Source organism: Aquila chrysaetos, chromosome 3 (genome assembly GCF_900496995.4).
Source record: "Aquila chrysaetos chrysaetos chromosome 3, bAquChr1.4, whole genome shotgun sequence".
NCBI classification, from domain to species: Eukaryota; Metazoa; Chordata; class Aves; order Accipitriformes; family Accipitridae; genus Aquila; species Aquila chrysaetos.
The window spans coordinates 43,976,559-43,998,820 of NC_044006.1; the positions used below are offsets into that span (position 1 = coordinate 43,976,559).

General features: G+C 39.7%; 1 protein-coding gene across 1 annotated transcript in view; it reads right to left on the reverse strand.

Annotated features, from left to right (window-relative positions):
- Positions 1-22,262, reverse strand: part of DNAH11 (dynein axonemal heavy chain 11) — a 166,536-nt gene that overhangs the window by 92,459 nt on the left and 51,815 nt on the right. The window contains 15 exon segments of the mRNA XM_041122452.1: positions 466-631; positions 5,511-5,605; positions 5,607-5,713; positions 7,062-7,235; positions 9,154-9,285; positions 10,162-10,266; positions 10,268-10,307; positions 13,102-13,250; positions 15,487-15,614; positions 16,088-16,175; positions 16,178-16,306; positions 16,971-17,048; positions 18,472-18,666; positions 18,797-18,889; positions 21,871-22,009. Of these exon segments, the coding sequence (XP_040978386.1) occupies positions 466-631; positions 5,511-5,605; positions 5,607-5,713; positions 7,062-7,235; positions 9,154-9,285; positions 10,162-10,266; positions 10,268-10,307; positions 13,102-13,250; positions 15,487-15,614; positions 16,088-16,175; positions 16,178-16,306; positions 16,971-17,048; positions 18,472-18,666; positions 18,797-18,889; positions 21,871-22,009 (1,818 nt within the window).

The following is a 22,262-nucleotide window of genomic DNA, read 5'->3' on the forward strand; positions in this document are numbered from 1 at the left end:
CAACTTAATTATCCTTCAACAGTCATCTTCTCTGGTTTTCTTCTCACAGCAGAGAAAGAGCATTCATTTTAATCAGTATCATAAAATTTCTGTGGATTTTGTCTGCTGTCTTAACAGGGTGATGAAAAGATAGAGGGTGGTATAGGCTAAACATCTGGAAAGCTGAAATTTAGGGAATCAGTTTCTGTGTCTCTGACATCCCTATTCTCATCAGGTCAATTGATGGGGCCAACATCCAGCAGTTCCATCATGAGCAGCTGAAGGATACTTCCCTTCCAAGACTCTCTATAGCCCCTTCACTTTCTGCTTCCCTCTTCTAAAACTGTTTATAACCTCCAGGGAAAGCATGCTTTTCTGTTTAAGCAATTCACCTGGAAGCTTTCTGTTTTATGTGGTTTAGGGATCCCATCATGGCCCACAATACAAAAATTATAGGATAACATTAAGTAAGAAGTAAATGCTCACCAGTGTCTGTGACCTATATGCTGCTGAATCAGTACATGAGGTTGAACCGTTCCATATCTATCTACTTCAGGCATATTCAAATCATCAATAAAATAGGTAAGTTTCTTATTTCCTGCTGGACCATACTTATGACCAGCTTTTTTCTCCAGCTTTTTTTCAAGCATCTCTGAAATGTAACACAACATATGTAAATATTGTTACCATACTAAGGAATACTAAAACTAAACAAAACCAAGAATTCAAAATCATGCTGGCTAAAATTTATGAAACATTTCACCACCTACAAGGGGTTTTGAACTATCAAAGTCCTTAGTAATCAGTGAAACTCACGGACTGTCTTTGAAAAAACATCACACTGCGATTCTGAATTCCAGAAGAGTCTTTTTGATTTATTTGGTTGACTGCTTCACAGCTTTTGAAAATCTCACTGCATATCCATCTGCATCCTTTGGAACTGATATGCTTTGAATGTGAAATCCCCAGGTATCCTGACACTCAGCAAGTTTAGCAGTGAAGTAGATTATTTTCTTCTTCTCCTGGGAAGAATTAAACAAGGACTTTACCATATGTAAAAAGTAAAAATATGAATTTTAAACATCATGTAATCAGGAAACTAGTGTGGCATCTCCCGTACTAAGGAATATTAAGCTGATTGTATTAAATTTCAGCCTATTCCCCAAAATGAGGTGGTTACACATGATGCTGAGTGCAGACCATCAGGAAACAAAATTAATACAACAGTGAACAAATTAATTAAAATACCCTTATGTACTGATCAGAACTATAAAATCTTGAGACATAAATTTTCAGTTTATACAATTTTTATCCAACTGCACTGCCTCCCTTAGAGGTGTAAGGGAAAGAATAACTACAGAAAGCTGCTAAGTCATCTTGAAGATACAGAAAAAACCCACTTGTATTAAACATTATTAAAATTTTGAAACTTGGTATGATGTGATCCTCAACTTTTGCCACTTAGTGAACTATTCCACAGATTCACAAGAAAGGATTCACCATCCATGGAAGTTTGATTTCTAATTGCACTGTTTCTATTTTGTGCATGGAAATAAGAACCTGCAGAAGCATCAGAAATTTATTAAAGCATGACTGGAAACTAACAAATCTCATCTCTTTTCCTTCCTAGGTCATATATTTTTGTTGTCTAAATGATCAAATAAATGTTTTGCACAAAACAAAACCACAGTAATAGGTTGACTTCAAGGAAAACTTTTCAGTATGTGCCAGTGACTGGGGCTCTCATCTTCAGTGAGCAGCCTAATTTCAAAAGCGCTCTCTGCCTCATTCAGAGCAGGGATTTGAACCAAAGGTAGTTATGAAACAGTCAGGGAAGATGGTGGTTACAACCCTTACAGCACAGGAGGGAATTTAATTCAGATTTTATATGAATCAGATTTCTCGCTCAATACTGCTGGGCAAGAGGAAAAAGATTTCTCAGAAATTTGGTGCATCTAGCCCAGGGGTTTTTTTGTCCAGTCAATAGTGTCATGAATTTGGGATATACCTGCTATTGGTGTTGAGATGACGAAGACCACATTTTTTAAGACTTTAATATTTGTCAAAAAGGAAGGAATGTAACGAAGGAAAAAAAAAATTCTCAGTTCCATGTATAATAAGTAGAATAGGAAAAAAATGCAGACTACAGACTTCTTTCTTTTTTCCATTGTATTAGGCTGTATGTTAAAATCGTTTGGGTTAGATAATTAAAAAAAAAAAAAGTGAAATGTAAGCATATGGTTTTGAACTTGTCTTTTTTTTTTTTTTTTTTTTTTTAACTGGGTAAGATGTTCACAAAAGCTTGTAGGAAATGGAAACTGCACTTGCATAATGACAGCTGAATGCTGTACGTCACAGCACTGCCACGGTTCTGACTCTCAGCAGACTTTTTGGTTTCTTAGGCAAAGCAGTATAAACAAATATATCACTGGAAGAAGTTTCCCTTAGGACAAAAGGAGTGTGGTGTTGTCATCTTAGATTCTTCAAACAGTGAATGAAATCATCTGCAAACCTCAACAGTGGTTTATTGTCTGGCCAGTTCAAGAAAGGTAACAAATGCTTCCAAGGACATTTCCGTCTAGTCAGAGTCAGCTAAAAGGATGATTACTGACTGGAGAAGGAAAGTAAGCAGATAAAAAGTGAAGGTGTGCTGGAGGACAAGACAGAAATGTAGAACCTCAACATATTTGCAACTGGATAATCATAAATTTGGCGGGGAAAAAAAGCCATGACTGCACTTATCCTGCTTTTTCACCACAAGAGGGAAAAAACTTTGTGCAGAAATTATATGCATATGAAATGTTTAAAGCATCTCAATTACCTTAAAATCTTAGGTAAAAGAAGGCTTTCTTCTTTTAGCTGAGGTACATATATACCAATACTTTTAAACCCCAAATTAGGAATGCTCCTTCTTGATCCTAACCTTCTCTAAATTTTAAATGAAGTCTACAATTATAATGTATTACTCCTATTTTTTTTTAAATACTGCATTATTACAATACAGTAAGGAAATATATTTTACTAAATTCCGCTGTACATAAATGTTTATGCAAATTTCTTCTCTATGGCACTGTTCCAGAGTTTAGTATAACTGAAGACCCCGAACTTAATGTACCAGTATTAGTTTGCATCAGAACCTATCTCCAGTCAAGTAACATTTTGAAATTTTCTACTGTTCTAGAGGCAGAGCGGATGAGTCATACGCCTTGGGGGAATGCTAAATAAAACCCAACACTACATGCTAATCTCACCCACTCTCGCAGATACCTCAAAAAAAGTTATGTGGATACAGATAAGATGGGAGCTGGCAGAAAATACTGCAGATTAAAAAGTGATACGATCTGCAAGAAAAATCTTTTAACCTCTAAACAATGGAAAGAACATGGCAATGTAGTGAATAACTGTACTTCAAGTTCAGCTCTTAAGCTCTTCTTTTTGAACCAAGACAATTTAAATTGCTCGTTTGTGTAACTTGATGTGAATGCCTCTTTCCATTAAAAAAAAAAAAATAAAAAAATTCAACAATTTGATTGTTCCAAACAATTGCTCGGAGCCGTAGCCTAACACACGTAAGGCAGGCATTTCAGTGTATCACTTGAATGCATTTTATAGGAAGAAGCACCGGTACATGCAATATACATGACAGTACAAAATCATTCCATCACAGCTCACCAAAAAAAATGCTGTAAACACAATGGAAAGCAAACACAATATGTTTTTCCTGAATCATCACGCAGTTCTTCACCTGCTGTGATTAGCAGAGGGACTTGCTAGCAGAGCATTTAACAAAGAGAGACTTGGCTGAGCAGCAGCAGACAGAAGGAAGAGCTGCAGACAACCAGAGGAGTCCATCTCTTTGTTCATCTCTTAATATTTCTTAGAAAGAGCGGTGGATGTTCTACAACACTGACTTAAAATCTGAAGGAATACTACTAACATTTCATGGCAAATCCTTAAAGGTTCATAAGATCTCAAATTTTATGTCACAGTACAGTTGGTAGATGTGATACACTTGCAGAGAAAGCCCTTGTGATGCCTACTTTACCTATTTGGTTTATTTAGAAAGTTTCCTGCAAGAAGAATAGACAACCTTTGCTGCCTAGGAGCGCCTTTCATCAGCTTCTGTTTGCAATGGAAAGTGTTATGCTTTTGTGCTCTAGTGCCTTTGTCATGGTTACTGCTGGAATGGCAATAGTTAGCTAAAAAACCCCTCTCTGATCAGAGGAATACCTGAAAACTTTTTAAGGCTGATTCCCCATTAAAGGAGCTGTGACAGTTTACAACAGCTCATGATCTCACTCTGACACACAGCCAATTTCTTTTCTCCTAATCTCTCCATTCATTTTGAGGGGCAAAAAGGCTATTAAGTTCTGTTAATGCAGGATTCTATGTTAACATGAATTTGGAAAGTCTTCAAAGAATAAACTAAGGTACAAAGTAAACTGAAAGTGATATTTGCTTATCTGACCTGAATAGAGAAGAAATCAACACAAGATAGTAAAGAAAAAACAGGGTAAAACCTTACTCAATGGAGATTTATGGATTTATACTTATTTTTTTAAGCCTACTGACAATTTGATCCATTAGCAGCAATGTAGATTGGCTAGAAAATTAAAAATTTGATTGCACAAGTAGTTAAATTAAGCATCAAGCAAACTTAAATGCTCCTAAAGATTTTATCTGAAGGCTTCTTAAATTTGGGAAAGTTTTTAAAAGTGAGAAATTGTTTTCTGTATCTTCTCCCAGACATATGAGACCATAAGCCAGTGCATTAACTTCTTTAGTGCTTTTTACAGCTGTGAAAAGCTGTACAGTGAATGGGGCATGTCATTTTTTCTGTAGAGTGATAAGAGTTCAAGTTACTGTAAGGATAAAAAAAAGAAGGCAAAGAGGGCATATCCACTGATAGCTGGGCTCTCCCTTGATTGTGGTGTTCACGGAAAGCAGAGAGACACAGAGCTTTTATGAGCCTATTTTACTTTGACTGTCTGCCTCCTCTTGTTCCAAAACCTACCACCAGTATAACATTTTTGGCCAACATACGGCCCCCTCTGTGTGTTATATTAACATTTCCTTTGCTCTGCATCCATCTCGCCTATGGAGACTCCCAACTTCTCTAGACAGGGACTGCCCCTCCTCAGGGATGGTATGGTGCCTAGCAAAAGCAAGCCCAACTCCTGACTGTCATTTTTGGTACATCTACAGGCACAACGCAGAGACATGCACACTAGCCAAAGCTGGCTCAAAGCTTCTCATTAACATAAGTAAAGCCAAATTTTCTCTTGTCCACAAGCACAGAGCAACTTGTGGCAGCACAGTGTCAGTGCCAGTTTGCCCCACAGTTTCATCCTCCTCCTTTCCTCTTGCCTGCCCCAACTTTGCTAAGTTTTCCACTTTGCAAAGTGAGGAGCTTGCCAAGACTCAGGCAACGGCAGTAGCCAACAGCTGTAATGAAATCATAACAACTGCGTAATATTTTTCACCTTTGCTGTTGAGGGAAGATAGGTTTCTTGCATCTGTGTGGAACTTACTCTGAAGCACTGCTGATACTGTGTAGTAGTTGAGAGGGATGTTATCCAGGAGGTAGTCTTCAGAGACAGCAGTAAGCCTATCACCTACAAACACTTTTACTTACTCTGGCATTTCCAACAAGCATGACTAGTTTGCCTTTTGTTAAGAGTAAATCAATAAAATATTTGAGATGTGCAGTCTCAGATGTGTGAACAAAGATTGCCTGAAATTGAAAAGGAAAAAAACCCATCAAACACTTGCACAACACAGTTTAGTTTTAAAAGCAAACAGTAATTTCTGTCTCTCTTTCTGGCTAGGACTGAATTCTAAAAAGCAATGAAGTGGGACGAACCATTCTCTCATTGTCAAACACAATTACTAGAACAGAGTGTTCTACTAGATTACTTTTTACACAGCATTGCTACCTGAAAATTTGTATTCCATTTCTTCTAATAGGAAGATTTTGAAATCGGATTGTAGCTGAAATGCATTGGTTCCATCTCAACCTTTACAGAATGCCAGTCTCCCAAAACCTGGTAGAGAAACAAAGGCTAGTGCAACAGGTAGTTGGTTTAATTTTTCAAGTAGTAGCTCCATTTGCTTTTTGGTCTGGCTTTCAGCATACCTAAAACTGGGCAAATAGTTGGCAACAGATTAGCTTTAGTTACTGTGAGCACCTAAAACCTTCACTGCCTGACAAAACTTTCTTTTCCAAGCTCTGTATTTTCCTACCAAATATTAACCATCAAAGAGAACTTGTTACAGGATAGCTGATAATGGATAATGTCTTTTGATCATCAGCTCCATGTTTCTATGCCCACAAACTTATAATCTCAAGAAAATTCCTACTCATCTAAGCATTTAAAAAGAAAGAGGCCTACAAGTTAATGCAATCAAAGCACCATGAAGCATTTGAGAATATTCTGTGAAACACCCTGAAAAAAGAGCAAAACTAACCAAACCCCCAAATTGAGGGAATTACAATTAACAGCTCATGCTTTCTACTTCTCCACTGACAGATACATATCATACTATCATATTCGACTTCTACAATTTGTATTCCACAAATTTAATTCTAACTTTGTAAGTTGATCAAGAGCATAGTGGAAAGGTGATAAAGTGATTTTCTTCCCCCCAACACACTTCTGTTAGTACGAAGGGAATTTAGCTGGCAAAAGAATACCTGTGTGTGCATAAGGCTGGCAAGAGAAAAATATTAAGGCTTCAGTTTGTGGTGTACAGTTGCTGTGGGCATTATTTTCAGTGATTAAATGGACTTGAAGCCTGAATTTCTCCTACTATGGAAAAAGGGTATAAACCACTAACAAATTGAATATGGTATGTCTTCAGGAGTGCTTTAATAACATAAAAATCAATAAAAGCATCGCTTTATTGTTCAATCCTCAAGACTAAACTAAAGGTACATGGCCCAGTTAGCAGGGATTTATCCAAACACATCTAGAGAGTGTTACTTCCAGGTCATCTAAGACTATGTCAGAAATCATGACAAGACCCTAAAACCTTCCCACATCTAGCAATGCTCAGCATGTGGTCACAGGTGTGCACTGTACTTGCAGAGGTGCATCTGGATCCACATCAGGAGTCAGGACCTTATCCACCCAGAGCAGGAACTTCCTTGTCTCTGCATCAAGGTAATAATTGAACACTGTGCCCTGGGATGGAAACTTTACTGCTTTCATCTTCTTAAGCCACCAGCAGCTGAATTCAGCTTGGTAATTTGAAAGCTATAAAATGGTGCATTGTTTACAGTACATATTCCATAGAGACATTCATGTGAAACACACATGAAAAACAGACTTACAAATAAATCTTATTTTTAAATGCGTATACACGTAGACTGTGATGAAGTAACCAAGAACATCAAAGCAATACCTTAGTGTTCCTGCTGTTTAAGGGGCTAAAGACAGGCCATCTTCTGATGACGTCCTCGGTTGAGTGCAGGTGTCAAGATGTTGGCAGAAGGGGGCTGCAGGATGGCCTCTGTGAGGAGAGGATGGGGGCTGCCCTGTGCTGGACATGGCCAGTTCCAGCCAGCTTCAACAGACCCACTACAGGACACCGCTGAGCCCCTCGGCCAAGCTGGTGCCACCTCAGGAAAAGCATATTCAAGAAAGGGCAGAAAGACTGAGAAACAGCAGAACACCAAGGTCAGAGGAAGAGGAGCAGCTCCACATCGCTGGAACAGATACCCACACTGCAGCCCCCTGATGACCCCATGCTGGAGCAGGTGAATATGCCCTGAAGGACTGCAGCGCAGGGACAGCCCATGCTGCAGGAAGGGTAAAGCATGAGAAGGAAGGAGTGGCAGAGAGAAACCACTGTGTACCAACCGTAACCCTCCATCCACCCACGTTGCTTGGAGCGGGCAAGTGGAAGAGTGAAGGAGTGACGCTGAGTTTGGCGGGCAGGAAGGGGAAAGGTTTTGGTTTAATGTTTGCCTTTGTTTCTCACTACCCGAATCCATTGTAGTTGGCAACAAATTAAATTAATTTTCTCCAAATCGAGTCTGTTTTGCCCATGAGAGTAACTTCTTACCAGTCTCCCTATCTTCATCTCAACCCACAAGGTTTTTCAGCCTATTTTCTGCCTCTACCCTGCTGAGGGGGTGGAGCGAGCAAGCCGCTGGGCTGGTGTTCGGCTGTTTGCCAAAGCTAACCCACCACGTATCCAGCCCAAATATTTTGTTTCCTAAATCTTTTAAATTCAGTTTAAATTTATATAGCTGTGGGACCACAGAGATGAATTCCTTCAGACAAGACCTTCCTTCATATGTCCACAGAACAGCACGTCTTTTTGAAGGACAGGAAATCAGATGTTAATATGACCAAAAAGATCTTCCCAGTCTCTTGTTGCAATGTGTTGCTTCTGATTCTTCAGCTTATGCAAGGTGCTCCTCTACCTACGGATGACGCGCATGTGAACTTGCTCCTTCACAAGGGCTTCATCTAATTCAAGCAGGAGTAAAGCCAACTGTATTTTTCAGCCTTTAGGAGGCAAATATGACTAGATACTTCTTAAGAAATCAAGCTCTATCTAAGCAAAACACTGACAAGTAATTGTAGAGTTTTAGAACTTTCTTCTTCAAACCTTTTGTAGCATCACAACAAAAAAAATCTCACTAAGGGGAATGCATTATAATGCCTTGCTTATATCTACATTTCTCAGTGTAAATCTAACAGGTGAGATTAAACATACATCTGTCCAGCCCTTTACTAAATGCTTCAATTCTGGTAGGCATGACTCTCATACTACTTTTTACTGCTTGCCAGGGACTTTAGTGTAGATAAAAAAAGTACAACTGGTAACACTTCCCTAAGTAAACACAGCTTCTCTGTGCACGGTAAATGACTCTGCATGCAGTCTTGCACTGCAGGCAGTCAGCTCCCTCTGGTCAAGTTAGCTCATTTACAGATGAGCTCTGATAGCTACAGTACAACAGGCCAACAAATCAGACGCATGGGCCACTGCTCTGCACCCCTCCATCAGTATTAATGAGTAGAAACCTGCATATACATATATACACACACACACATATGTATTTATATCTGTTTAAATATGTAGGTGGGTGTGTGTGTATGTATATATATATTATATCTGTTTTTCAAGCACAGTGAGATACTGTGGTCATTTTCATTAACTTACCTGATCTTGAAAGAGTGCCCCACCAAACGCCCAAATACAAACAAAGACAAAATACATCTCGTAGAGCTTTCTGGGGCAATCCATTGGCACATTTTCAGGGGTCAGCAAGCAATCCAGCAGAGAACAGAGTTTCTGCAATAAATAAATATGTGAAGAGAGTGACCTGTGAGTCTTACTCCATAGGAGGGTGACAGTGACCTCAAGAAGGTATTTAAAATTTAAGTAGTGAGACTGCAGCTCCTTGCTCTGCTTCCTTATTGTCTAGGAGCTCCTTTCAGAGGTCAAAGGCACAAAAGAGGCCTACTGATAAAATGTACCAAATTACCTTCATTCCACACTACTTAAAGCAAGGTATATGAAGATGACACAGTTCAAGCATGTACATTATGGCAAATTCTTAACACTCATACTCAATAACTAGTTTTCTTCTCTCTTGACTTATTTAGAAGCAGGCAAACAGAAGAGTTTAGAATGACAAGGCATATTAAGTAAATTTAAAATGTCAACATAAGGATGCGCAGTATCAGATTGTTTATGTATGAAACAAACAGAGCTCAGCTCCACTCTTTAATAATGTTTAATAACATAGGGCCTCGTTATCAGAGTATGAAAGTAACTAGTGAGCATTTAATTTAGTGAGCATTTAATTAGAGAGAGGCAGAATGCTTGTATGGAGAGATGAAATGGCTAGCCCTAAGCTACCTAAGACTTTTCTAACAGAAGCAACACAGGAATTGAAAAGTCAGGGAATTACATGCAGTGCCATAAACACACTACCTTTCTTCTTGTTACAATGGACCGCTGCAGTATGAAACCTCTGAATCTCTGTAGGTCTCCAAAAACAAAGGTCCAGGTTTGATATGTAAGAGCCTCTCAATTTCATCTCACCTGCATTTCAGATAGCCAGTAAGTTTAAGCATTTTTACTCCTGCATAGGACCACATGCTCAGTGGATCTTTCAGAAACACTGTTTCTTAAAATATAAATAGTTATAATCCTAATGCATACCTGAACCACACTATTCTCAGGAATAACAGTTTTAAATCTTGTTCTGAGTTGTTCTAAGTAAGGAGGCACATATTTGTCAAAAAGAACAGTCAAGTTGGCCTTTTTTGGATTGGTATCTCCTTGTTTCTATCCAGCTGGCAACATACCTGCAAAACAAATTGGAAAGCAACCAATTCTTTTAGCAGAGAAAAGTTGAAAAAACCCAAAATTTCTTCCCTCTAGCTTTGAAATGCAAACTTTTGTTCACTTTTAAGAGTTGTTTGTGATTGCCTTTAGTGCAATGCACAAATACTACTGCACTGGATACAAGTCAGACATAAGTGCTGCCAGCCTTACAACATTTTTATTTGTTTATGCAAAGATCATTATGCTGCAGAATTTCTAAGAGCTATTATGACAGTTGAGCACACTGGCATATGGCTACACTCCTTTTCCTTGACTGCATCCTTTATTCCAGGGAAAGCAGGGAGAAAGGGCCTAGAAACGGCTTTCAGAGGGCTGCACCACCAAAACCCAGGTGGGATCAAGGATGCTTTGTTTTATGTTGTTTGAGAACAGACTATTTAAAATACCAGCATGTAAGTTGTACACAAGAGCGAGGATTATGTGACACCCAAGTTCAACATAACTTGCATTGCAGATATCTACATTAGTATATATAACCCAGTCTGGCTGAAAAGTCTGGCTGTATGTAATTAAGGACAAAAGAGTAACCCTTCTCATCTGCTAGTTCCTATCACAACCAAGTCTAAAATTCCTTATCATTACGCTAACTGAAGCACATGCTTCAGGTTAGCAGCCACTTGCTTAACTGTCTATATACCAAAGGATTAGGCAATTTCATCCCCTGCTCGTGTTCACACAGTATTAGTCAAACACAGTCTAAACAGATTATTTACTCATTTACAGCTATTCCACTTGGACAGTTTGTTGCCTGCTGTTTCCATCTCTACACTCCTCTGTTTGCTGTGAGAGATCATATTGCCTCTCTATGTCCTCAGCAGCCCTCTGATCCTCATCACCCAAGGTGGGCAGCTTGTACAGACTCATGCTGTTTGATTAAATTCTCCTACTGACAAGATTTCTCTGGGAAATATGTGCACTGAAGGCTTCTTACCCAATGGCATACAACTCTAACACAGACAGTTAGAACCATCTGAAATGTTGATGACGTATTGGAACGCTGCAAAATTGAATTTTGACATGAAACAGCAATACTGCTGCTTGAAAATAAAACCACCAACTGACAAACGTTAAAAAGAATCACTTCTTACTAAAACTTGTAACAACTGTTTTGGATCAGCTCAACAAATGCAAAAGCAAAAGATCACATTGGACTTCAAGTTAACGCATTGTGCCTTGACCAGCTAAATTCCCTTTTATACACGGAAACCCATATTCTTTAGAAAACATCTTATAATTAATTTGCATGAAGCATAGATATATAACAAGTTAAAAGAGCAGTACTGTGATCGAAAGGATTAAGAGAAACAAAAAGCCAAGCTGATGTAAACCAGTATCCTTAACAGTATCAAAGATGGTGACAGCTACTAAAAAGCTGTCAGAGAACATTAGCCAAGTTACTCGCTTCTTGCTACTGCCAAATTTGCATCACAAAAAGAAGACAGTGGGTTTACTACTTGTATTGGGTTTCTGTGGCAAGATTTTGGTAGCAGGGGGGCTACAGGGGTGGCTCCTGTGAGAAGCTGCTAGAAGCTTCCCCTATGTGCCATGGAGCCAATGCCAGCCGGCTGCAAGATGGACCTGCCGCTGGCCAAGGCCGAGCCCATCAGCAACAGTGGTAGTGCCTCTGGGATAACATATTTAAGAAGGGAAAAAAAAAACCAACCCAACCCCCCCTCCCCGTGCAACAGAAACTGCAGCCAAAAAAAGGAGTGAGAACACGTGAGAGAAACAGCCCTGCAGACCCCCAGGTCAGTGCAGAAGGAGGGGGAGGAGGTGCTCCAGGTGCCGCAGCAGAGATTCCCCTGCAGCCCGTGGTGAAGACCATGGTGAGGCAGGCTGTCCCCCTGCAGTCCATGGAGGTCCACGGTGGAGCAGATATCCATCTGCAGCCTGTGGAGGACCCCACGCCAGAGCAGGTGGGTTCCCGAAGGAGGCTGTGAGCCCGTGGGAAGCCCGTGCTGGAGCAGGCTCCTGGCAGGACCTGCGGACCCGTGGAGAGAGGAGCCCACGCTGGAGCAGGTTTTCTGGCAGGACTTGTGACCCCACGGGGGGACCCATGCTGGAGCAGTGTGCTCCTGAAGGACTGCAGCCCGTGGGAAGGACCCACGTTGGAGAAGTTCACGGAGGACTGTCTCCCGTGGGAGGGACCCCACGCTGGAGCAGGAGAAGAGTGTGAGGAGTTCTGCCTCTGAGGAGGAAGGAGCGGCAGAACTGACCGAAACTCCCATTCCCCGTCCCCCTGCGCTGCTGGGGGGAGGAGGTAGAGAATTCAGGAGTGAAGTTGTGCCCAGGAAGAAGGGAGGGATGGGAGGAAGGTGTTTTAAGATTTGGTTTCTCATTACCCTACTCTGATTTTGACTGGCAATAAATTGAATTAATTTCCGCAAGTTGAGTCTGTTTTGCCCGTGACAGTAGTTGCCAAGTGATCTCCCCGGTCCTTATCTTTCATCATATTTTTCTCCCCCGTCCAGTTGAGGAGTGGGGAGTGATAGAGCAGCTTTGGTGGGCATCTGGCATCCAGCCAGGGTCAACCCACCACACTACTGCTTTGATTAAGCACTACACGTAAGATGGGAAAATAAAACACTGATGGTGAAATTTCTGAACTGCATATTTGATAGGCCACCAAATAAATTATCCTACTATTATCAAAATAAAAACTAGAAGGAAAAATTAATATAAATAATGGAATCTATTTCCATTAATATTCAAGATGTATCTTGAAAATGCTAACTAATACCATCAGATACTCACAGATTCCACCCCAGGTCCTGGGTGTTCAGACAGAGAATACCAGCTCTGGACACTGTAGCTGGGGTAACAGCTCTTAACTGGGGTACCTCAAATAGTAGCCACATTGATGGAGTCATAGGCACATGTCCATTGCTTGTAAGGGTCGGAACCTAGAAATCATCAGTAATTTTTTCAGCAAAAGCAAGCTAAGATACACTGTCTAACAAGAATGAATGATCAGGGCAATCTTGTATTTATTATAGCCCCACAAAGGAGCAAGGATTATCTGCAACACCTTGCACATACACTATTTCTTAAACATAGCTAAACAAACTTTATTCGAACATGGCTATGGTTTTTTACTTCAGAAACACAGAGGACAAATTCAAGGTTTTACTTGATCTCATGTGAGTTTTTCACAGTTCAATTCATTCAAAAGATGACTAGCCACTGTGCTGGTTTCAGCTGGGGTAGAGTTAATTGTCTTCCTAGTAGCTGGTACAGTGATATGTTTTGAGTTCAGTATGAGAAGAATGTTGATAACACTGATGTTTTCAGTTGTTGCTAAGAAGTGTTTAGTCTAAAGTCAAGGATTTTTTTGCTTCTCATGCCCAGCCAGCGAGAAAGCTGGAGGGGCACAAGAAGTTGGCACAGGACACAGCCAGGGCAGCTGACCCAAAGTGGCCAAAGGGGTATTCCATACCATGTGACGTCATGTCTAGTGTATAAACTGGGGGGAGTGGGGGCGGGGCGATCATCACTCACGGATTAACTGGGTGTCGATTGGCAGGTGGTGAGCAATTGCACTGTGCATCATTTGTATATTCCAATTCTTTTATTATTACTGCTGTCATTTTATTAGTGTTATCATTATCAGTATTAGTTTCTTCTTTTCTGTTCTATTAAACCATTCTTATCTCAACCCATGAGTTTTACTTCTTTTCCTGATTTTCTCCCCCATCCCACTGGGTGGGTGGGGAGTGAGTGAACGGCTGCGTGGTGCTTAGTTGCTGGCTGGGGTTAAACCACAACATCCACCTTCACCAGTGTGAGTTGTCCTGAAAGCTGCTAAAAGCAGGGGAGGCAAAGTCTCTCTCAATGTCAATGGAAATAAACAGAAAAGATTCAGAGCAGAAGCCTAAATGTAGGTGCTCTGAAATGTTCCTTGGAAAAGCCACTTTCTGTTCATTAGCTAAAGTTAGGCTCTGTGGCTAGCCCCAGATGGACACCTTGCTGAGTAACCAGAGACCATGTCACTAAATAGGTTTAAATTCTTAAGACGGGTGTGTTAGTTTCAGCTGGAATAAAGTTAATTTTCATCTTAGTAGCTGGTATAGCGCTGTGTTTTGGAGTTAAGGTGAGAATAATGTTGATAACACACTGATGTTTTAGTTGTTGCTAAGCAGTGTTTATACTAAATCAAGGACTTTCAGCTTTTCATACTGCCTTGCCAGTGGAGGCTGGGGGTGCACAAGAAACTGGGAGGGGACACAGCAAGGACAGCTGACCCAAAATGAGCCAAAGGAGTATTCCATACCATATGACATCATGCCCAGTATATAAACTGGTTGGAGTTGGCTGGGGCACACCACGGCACAGGGACTGGCTGGGCATCAGTCAGCAGGTAGTGAGCAATTGCATTGTGCATCACTTGTTTTGTATATTCTGTTATTATTATTTTCCCTTCCTTTTCTGTCCTTTTAAACTGTCGTTATCTCAACCCACGCATTTTACTTTTTTTTGTCCCCCTGATTCTCTCCCCTATCCCACGGGGGCGGAGGGGGGGTAAGTGAGTAGCTGCATGGTGCTTAGTTGCTGGCTGGGGTCAAACCATGACAACAGGAAAGCTTAAGAGAACGGGCTAAACTACAATCACCTTCCTAAGGTTACATTTAGATTTTAGATTTGGATTTCATTACATTACAGCATTTCAGACAGCTGTAATTGGTTTAGCTGTATAATTAATAAGAAGGGAATAAATAAGTCTGGATACTACTGCTAGTTCTTAAACTGACTTATTTAGATTTCCTAACACTAGGCTTCCTTACTGCAGTGACGCAAGAACTTCACTCATGGAATCTTAAATCTATTTTACTGAGAGGCTTTCCAAATACCAGTTTCAATAATCTTATGCTGACATCTTGAATTACATCAACTCATACACTAGGAGGCACAATCATCCTTATAGTATATGTAGGCTACTTTAAGTCTTTGTTGTACAAAACAGGCAAGACATAACGTGTTAATCAGATGCTATTACTTCACAATAGTGAAAACCGAAGAAATTATAAGAATGGAAGAAAAAAGGAACATACACTGCAAAACTCTCTCCAGAAAAATAAAGGAAGAGGAAAATGTGAAAACAGATAGAGGGGAATCCACTGTACTTGCTTCTCAATTGCTCACCTTGTTATCATCCATAACATTATTGAGTGACTCAATCCACATAGGATCTATATCCCCATGTAAAACTAACCATTTTGGCCTCTCATGGGTAATACCACATTGCTCTCTCAGAAGAAATGACAGGAGACCTGCAAATTATATTTCAATAGAATCCCATCACTTTAGTGCTTAAATAACAACACTGCAATTAAAACTTCAGAAGACTTAATGCATCACTGAAACAAGAAGCTTTGTAGCATCAAAACCATGTTTTTTTCCTTTGCTTGCTTATTAGGTGGCTATTCAAAGCAAAAAAAAAATGCAGTGAACACCTGATACAGCAAAATGACTGCATTTTATGTAATAATGACCTATTTCTGGTTTGATTACAGGAGAGTATGTCATTAGTCTTAAGGATATGGGTGAGATATGGGAGGTTTCATGGGTCTGGGAAGAAAATAACTCACCCTTTAAGGCAGCTGAATCAGCATCATTCAGACTAGTACTTTTCTGTCTACTAGCATCCTGCCGTGCCTCCAGTCTTTCCACAACCACTAGTGCTCTGCACCCATATGTCATTACATCAACATACAGAAAAACCCAAGAATTGGGTCTCTAACACCTTCTCTGAATTCTGGCATTGTCCATTTCTGATGGAGAGCAATGCCTCCAGGTTCAGGTCCTAGTAAGGACACGTGTGCTACTTGCCATCTTTTCACTCTCGGATTGCATGGTGTATAAAACCAAGCAGTTCATCAGCTGTCAGAACTTTTGAGTTAAAGTCATTCCAAACAGGCTTTTGTTTCATGTTCACATATGTGTGATGCAGAACTTCCAGCACCTGAAGAGGAGGAACAGGCTGCATGTTAGTGACACAATTTTGACACAATAGGAATCTTTGACTTTCTTCCTGAACTGGGTCTCTGACTGCAAATCCCTGCACTCAGTCAACTGTTCACCTTGATTTACTCATGACTCTGTGCTAGTTTAGTCCTAAATTTCCATTAAGCCTAAGGATAGGAGACTCCCATTCTGAAACAGCTGTACTCTGCAATCGATTCTAATAGAAAGTGTTAAATGGGGAAGAAAATCCATGCAGCTGCCAACGTTTAGTAGCAGAAATGGGCAAGCATTATCTATTAGAAGTATTTGTCTAGTGTTTTGGCAATATATTCCACTATTTCTGTCTAGAAGCCCAATTAAACCATCCTGCTTCTCCTTCCAGAACAAAGTATTACTTAGTCTATCTGTCAAATTGAATGCTCATTACTTGGTGCCACGATTAATTTTCCTTTGGGACATGCAAACAACACATAAAATGTAAAATTTGCTTGTAACATTTGAGCTTTGTCATTGCACCTCATGTGGCTGACTAGATGGCATGAACAGCGTGTTATTACACTGCAGCCTAAGGCAAAGGCAACACGCAGTATGTTTTCTGCAAGAACCATGGCAATTTCTTTACAATGCAAGATAGAAAACATGCTGCATAGCTATGCAGGTACCTTACTCTTTCCAGTCCCTGCATTTCCAACAGCAAACACAGAGTGACGCAGTGCTGGTAGCTCCTCCAGCTGAACAACCTATCACACAGAAGGGCTACACAGTAAGTGCCTTTCCTCTCCTGTTGTCCTTCTTATTATAGAGACACAATTATTCACAAGAGTTATATCCCCCTCCACACTCCTATTCCCTTTAACAGGAAAAAAATGAACCTACATCTTCTCAGCAGATTTGCCTCAGCTGAGCTGATGTTGCATCAAGCAACATTGTCTGACTTCCAGAAAATGGGAAGAGAGTTGGCTTAAATTAATGAATGCAGTTACCTCAACAACTGAGAGCAAATCCTGTTCTGCTAGACAGCCATACAGTCCAGTAGGGTTGTGCCAACCCAGGAATACAGAACAGTTATTACAATTTTGCCATCAATTTAGCAGAGTGAATTCCACACTCAGAACAGTTGTGCAGCTATGATTTCGTAAAATACAAAATCAGTCACTGAAGTAATATATTACTTCCAAAGAAATAGTTCTGTGAGCCACAGAACTAAAATATCTTGGCTGCTTATGGTTTTCTGTCTTAGAAGAGAGCACCCACACAGATTTTCTGAAGTCCAATAGGAACAAGTCCGTGTTCCTTAGTGCTCACCTTCCGATTCACCCAGTTAGCAGGAATCAAAATACTCTATAGACGGCTGATTACAAATTTCATAATACCCCAAGGCATAGCTTACTGTCTTTCACCCTTCTGTCAGGATAATGGAACAAGATAGACCAGAGCAGAAAATCCTTTATAAATCCTGAGATCAGTCACATTTAACTGCCATGGTTACTTCAGTTTCCAATAAACCCTAATAAAGGAAAGGTGCGTGCTATCACATAGAGCAGATGTGGATTTTCCTTGAAGGAGGGTGGGAATACACTTTCTTATTAGTCCAAAGCAGCACACTTTTTATTTGGTCTGTATAATAACCAGTGTTTCTAAGTTTCACCTTTTCATTCTGTCTGTAATTCAAACTAAAATTAGTGTTTAAATTTGGCTTATAGACAACCAGTTCTTATAAACATACATGCACGCGTACATGTACATACATGTTTTTACTGTGTATAGCACAACATGCATTATATTATACAGAAATACCAGAACATGCAAAAATCCACGCCGTCTTATTTACATGGTTTTGCTCCCTTACTTTTCTTTCCTCCCTATAAATAATCACCAACAATTAATTTGCTACCGAGTACAAATGCTTGGTACTGTACACAAACATGTTTGTCAATGTAGACAGCTTTTTTTCAACAGGACACACATTTCCTTATGGGTGTATTTATCATACTGAGGTGTATTACTGCCATGACAAAATGCCTTTGAAATACCAAGACATGAGGACACCTTATCAATAGTGTAACATACTCAAAAATAACCTTCATGTCTAATACAACCCATTTGCAATTATTTTGATTGAAACTCTTAAGGGGAGTAATTAAAAGCAATGAATTCTTTTACTTTGAGAATAAAGCTCTCTTCAGGCTGCAAGTGAAGCTCCAGGGTAGATTGTTTAACCATCTGTTCAAATTGCAGGTTCCTCTTCCTCAGAACATCCAGAGCTGGAAACGGGTCACTGATCAGACCTGTGAAAATTGGGATATCATCTGTCACTATTTTTGGCAAATTGAAGTCTCTTAAGGCTCACATAAGCACCTGGAAAAGGATGGTAAATGACATATCACAAGAGCATTAAATTCTTCTCTTTTTAGCATTCTGTTTTGATTCAAAGGCAAAACACCAGAAACAGCTCCTAGTCTTAGGTGCTTTTCAGTGAAGATTTTACCTGATTGTCAGATCTGTTACTATCTCCTCGTTTCAGTGAGCCAGCAACTACCAAAACTGACTTGATAGCACAAAGTCCCCAGTCATAATGGTCCTGTGAAAATATTTTAACTAGTCATGTTAGCACAGGAAATAAAACAAAGTGGTAGTGTTTACGAAGAAAACAAGCGGTTTACATACAGCGTAAAGTGACAATTTTTTATTCCCTTGTAGTCTTGCAGTGGCTTTAGGCCAGTGTTGGAAGTCTAGCAAAGAAGAAAAAAAGAAAGGCTGAAACGTGTATATTTATTTAATTTTTAGGATTCCACCACTTTGTTCCCTATTTTTAAATGGCAAAATTCGTATCATCAAATATTATTGTATTCAGGCAACTATACTTCCATGATGAAACAAGGCAAGCAAAAAATTGCTGTCAAACTTCTACTATTTGACCTGATGCTAGTAATACTTTTCTGTTTCCAAGAGAGAAGATTGGACAGATTGTCAACATATTTTGCAACCAGCTCCAACACCAAAATTAAAGGAAAAGAGAAACAGATAGGTACTCAGCCTAGAGGAAAAGCCTAGAAACATTTGGTAAGTGAAGGGCAGAAAAAAAGCCTATATCCTCCCCTAACCCCTACCAGTAGGAAGGCAGATATGCAATGCAGAAGGCACAACTTTTTCCATCACACACAGGCTCCTCAATCCCTCTTCCTCCTTTTTCCAGGACTTTGTAACACTCACTTCTTCCCCTCTCCTTCCTAGGTAACATAGAAGCAGAAAAAGAAGGAGTTTGAACCATTTTGGAGAGTTAAACAATTTGAACAGCACCTTGCGTGACTGAAGGGAGTAGCCCAACAGCCAATTTTGCAATTCGAAGAGGTCTACCATGAACTTACAGCTCTCTAAATTTAAGGCTATACCTACACTTAAAGATGTTCTTGCAGCTCATGTAGAGATCCCCAGTTGGTTAATTTTGGTATAACCAGCAGTGGGACCAGCCATTACAAGAGTGGCTGGCTAGGTATGTGACTAATCAGCTCCTCTCTAACCTCTGTGTTGCTGCAGCCAAGAGTGACACAGCCACCATCTCTCTCTGTTAGCATGCACCACACCACTCATGGTGATCCAGTTTCCTTAGTGTGTGCACACTACCCCTCCCTCAATTTCAAAAATCTACCTGGGGTTGCAACTATCCTGCTGTCACCACCCAAACTGGCTACCCATCAGGTAGAGTTTGAGAACATTTGCTGCAACCACACCTATGACTCCAATATAAATACAGCCTAGTTGGTATTATCACCCAAGCTGAAAGAAAGAAAAAAATAAAAAAAGAAAAAACCAAACCAGTAGCAAACCCACAACTTAACAACATACAATTTTTAAAGTTGACAGATGTCACTATCCCCTTCCATGACAGTGGCACTCCATAACTGTGAATCAAATGCACCAAATATACCACAAAGAAGAAAAAATAAAAAGCAATTTTCAACTTCAGAACAGTTCATCATCAGAAAGAAAAATTGCCATTTTTTTCTGAGGTACTAAGGAGGCTGAGTATCTGCAATGAAAATGAGTCTCCACATTTTAGAAATAGTACACCTAGGCAAAGAAGTTAAACATAGAGCTGATTAGGAAAATAGGGAATTTAGGAATGTACTGGGCTTAATGAGCTTTTGCTTAGATTTAGGTAAGGTTTTTTTTTCCCCCCAGATTTTTTGTTGGTTTGCTGTCTGACGGGTTGTTAAAGAGCAAGCTATGCATCTTTACAGCAGCCTGCTGTGTGGATTGTCCGGTGTACAAGGACTTTAAGACATCCAAGCTATTTGCCATGGCATGGCAGGACCAGAAGTCACTTCCTCATGGCATACGCAATGAAAGCCCTGACAACCCTGTTCTGAAACAGTTTTCATAGGCTAGGATCCTAGTGCCCCCAAAGGTATATTGAGAGCCCTAAAAGACCCAACACTGGACCAATATTTTCAGAGCTCTCTGAACTGCTGTATGTTTTCTGCAGCAGCCCAGAATTTTAGTCGAAGAGATTTGATTTCTCCCATTTCCATTAAAAGTAAAACAAATAAGATAAAAATAATAAACAAACAAGAACATTCCAGTTTTTGCTTCAAGCATTAATATTATTATTAATATTAAAATGGGAAACAATTGCACAAGTCATTTTTCCGAATTCAGAAAATGACTCCAGGACAAAGTAATCGCTAGGGTTGAGGAATCCCTGTTCTAGTAAAGCAGGCAATATTGCTGTCTTAAGATATTCAACATTCAAGTTCATTATCTCTAGAAACGTTGCAAGAATGTGTCAGGAAAACTTCGGGATATTTAGAGATAATTTTGAAATTATGCAGGCATGAAAATAAAGCTGTTTTTTGCTTTCATAATGGCCCTGCTTGCTAAAGTTTATGGCTTAAGGTTGAAGAGTGCTCCGCGTTCTTATTCTACTAAGAAAACTGAATATTAAGAATGTCTTGTGAAAAAATTACACAGTTGGAAATGAGTAAACAGCATACATACAGGGAAGTAACGATAAACCTTCCAAGTTTTACAAGTTGTAGATTTTTAATATAATTATTCTGAATATGAATTCTTTCTAGTATAATAATTAAATTATTTAGCAGTGCTTTATTTCCATTTTTCAAACAGTCCTCCACTGTGTTTACTGGGGAAAGTTTAAAGAAGCATTCATTCAAGCAGAATATGTTATTTGTTTTTCAGAATAATTCCTACTCTGCTATAAGGTTTTTCTTTTCTCCAAAAGAGAGTTACATTTCTAATATAGGTATTGCATGACAGCGCAATGTAGTTCAGTCATCCCAGGTATGAAGCAGTGACATACAAATATTTAATGCAAAATAAACGCATTACAAATGTCCCAAGATCAGAGGAAAGGGCACTTTCTTCTAAATTCATATCTGACAATTTAATAAGGATGAACATGTGATTTAAAATGCCTCCAAAATAAAAGATAAGACTATATATATATTAAAAAACCTATTATTATACAATGTCCAGCCACACTGGTATGGAGTATGTGTTAATCAACACGTATCAAACCCAGAAGCCCAAAGAGACCCTCACCTGTTTAGAAAGCAGCTCCCTGCAGAGAGTATACAAGGTAATAAACTTCCTGGCTAACAGACATGCATAAATAAACCCTTCAGCAACCAACGTAATTTTTGAGATCAGTTCAATGTCAGGGACAACTATGGCACAGGGTCTAAGGAAAAAAACAAACCCCATAATCCAAGTACACAGATTAGTATTTAAACATGGTAAGAATAAGTCACTCAAATCGAATGACTGATGTGTGCAAACATTTTTAAAAACAGAGCTCAAGAGAGTCACAATTAAGAGTGTCAGTCAAAGCTAACAAGGACCTTACTTCAAAGTAAAAGGAGCTAATTAGGCACTGTTGATTGTTAGCATGCAGTAACATTGCTGTACACAAAGGAGGCAGCTGAGAAACGCAG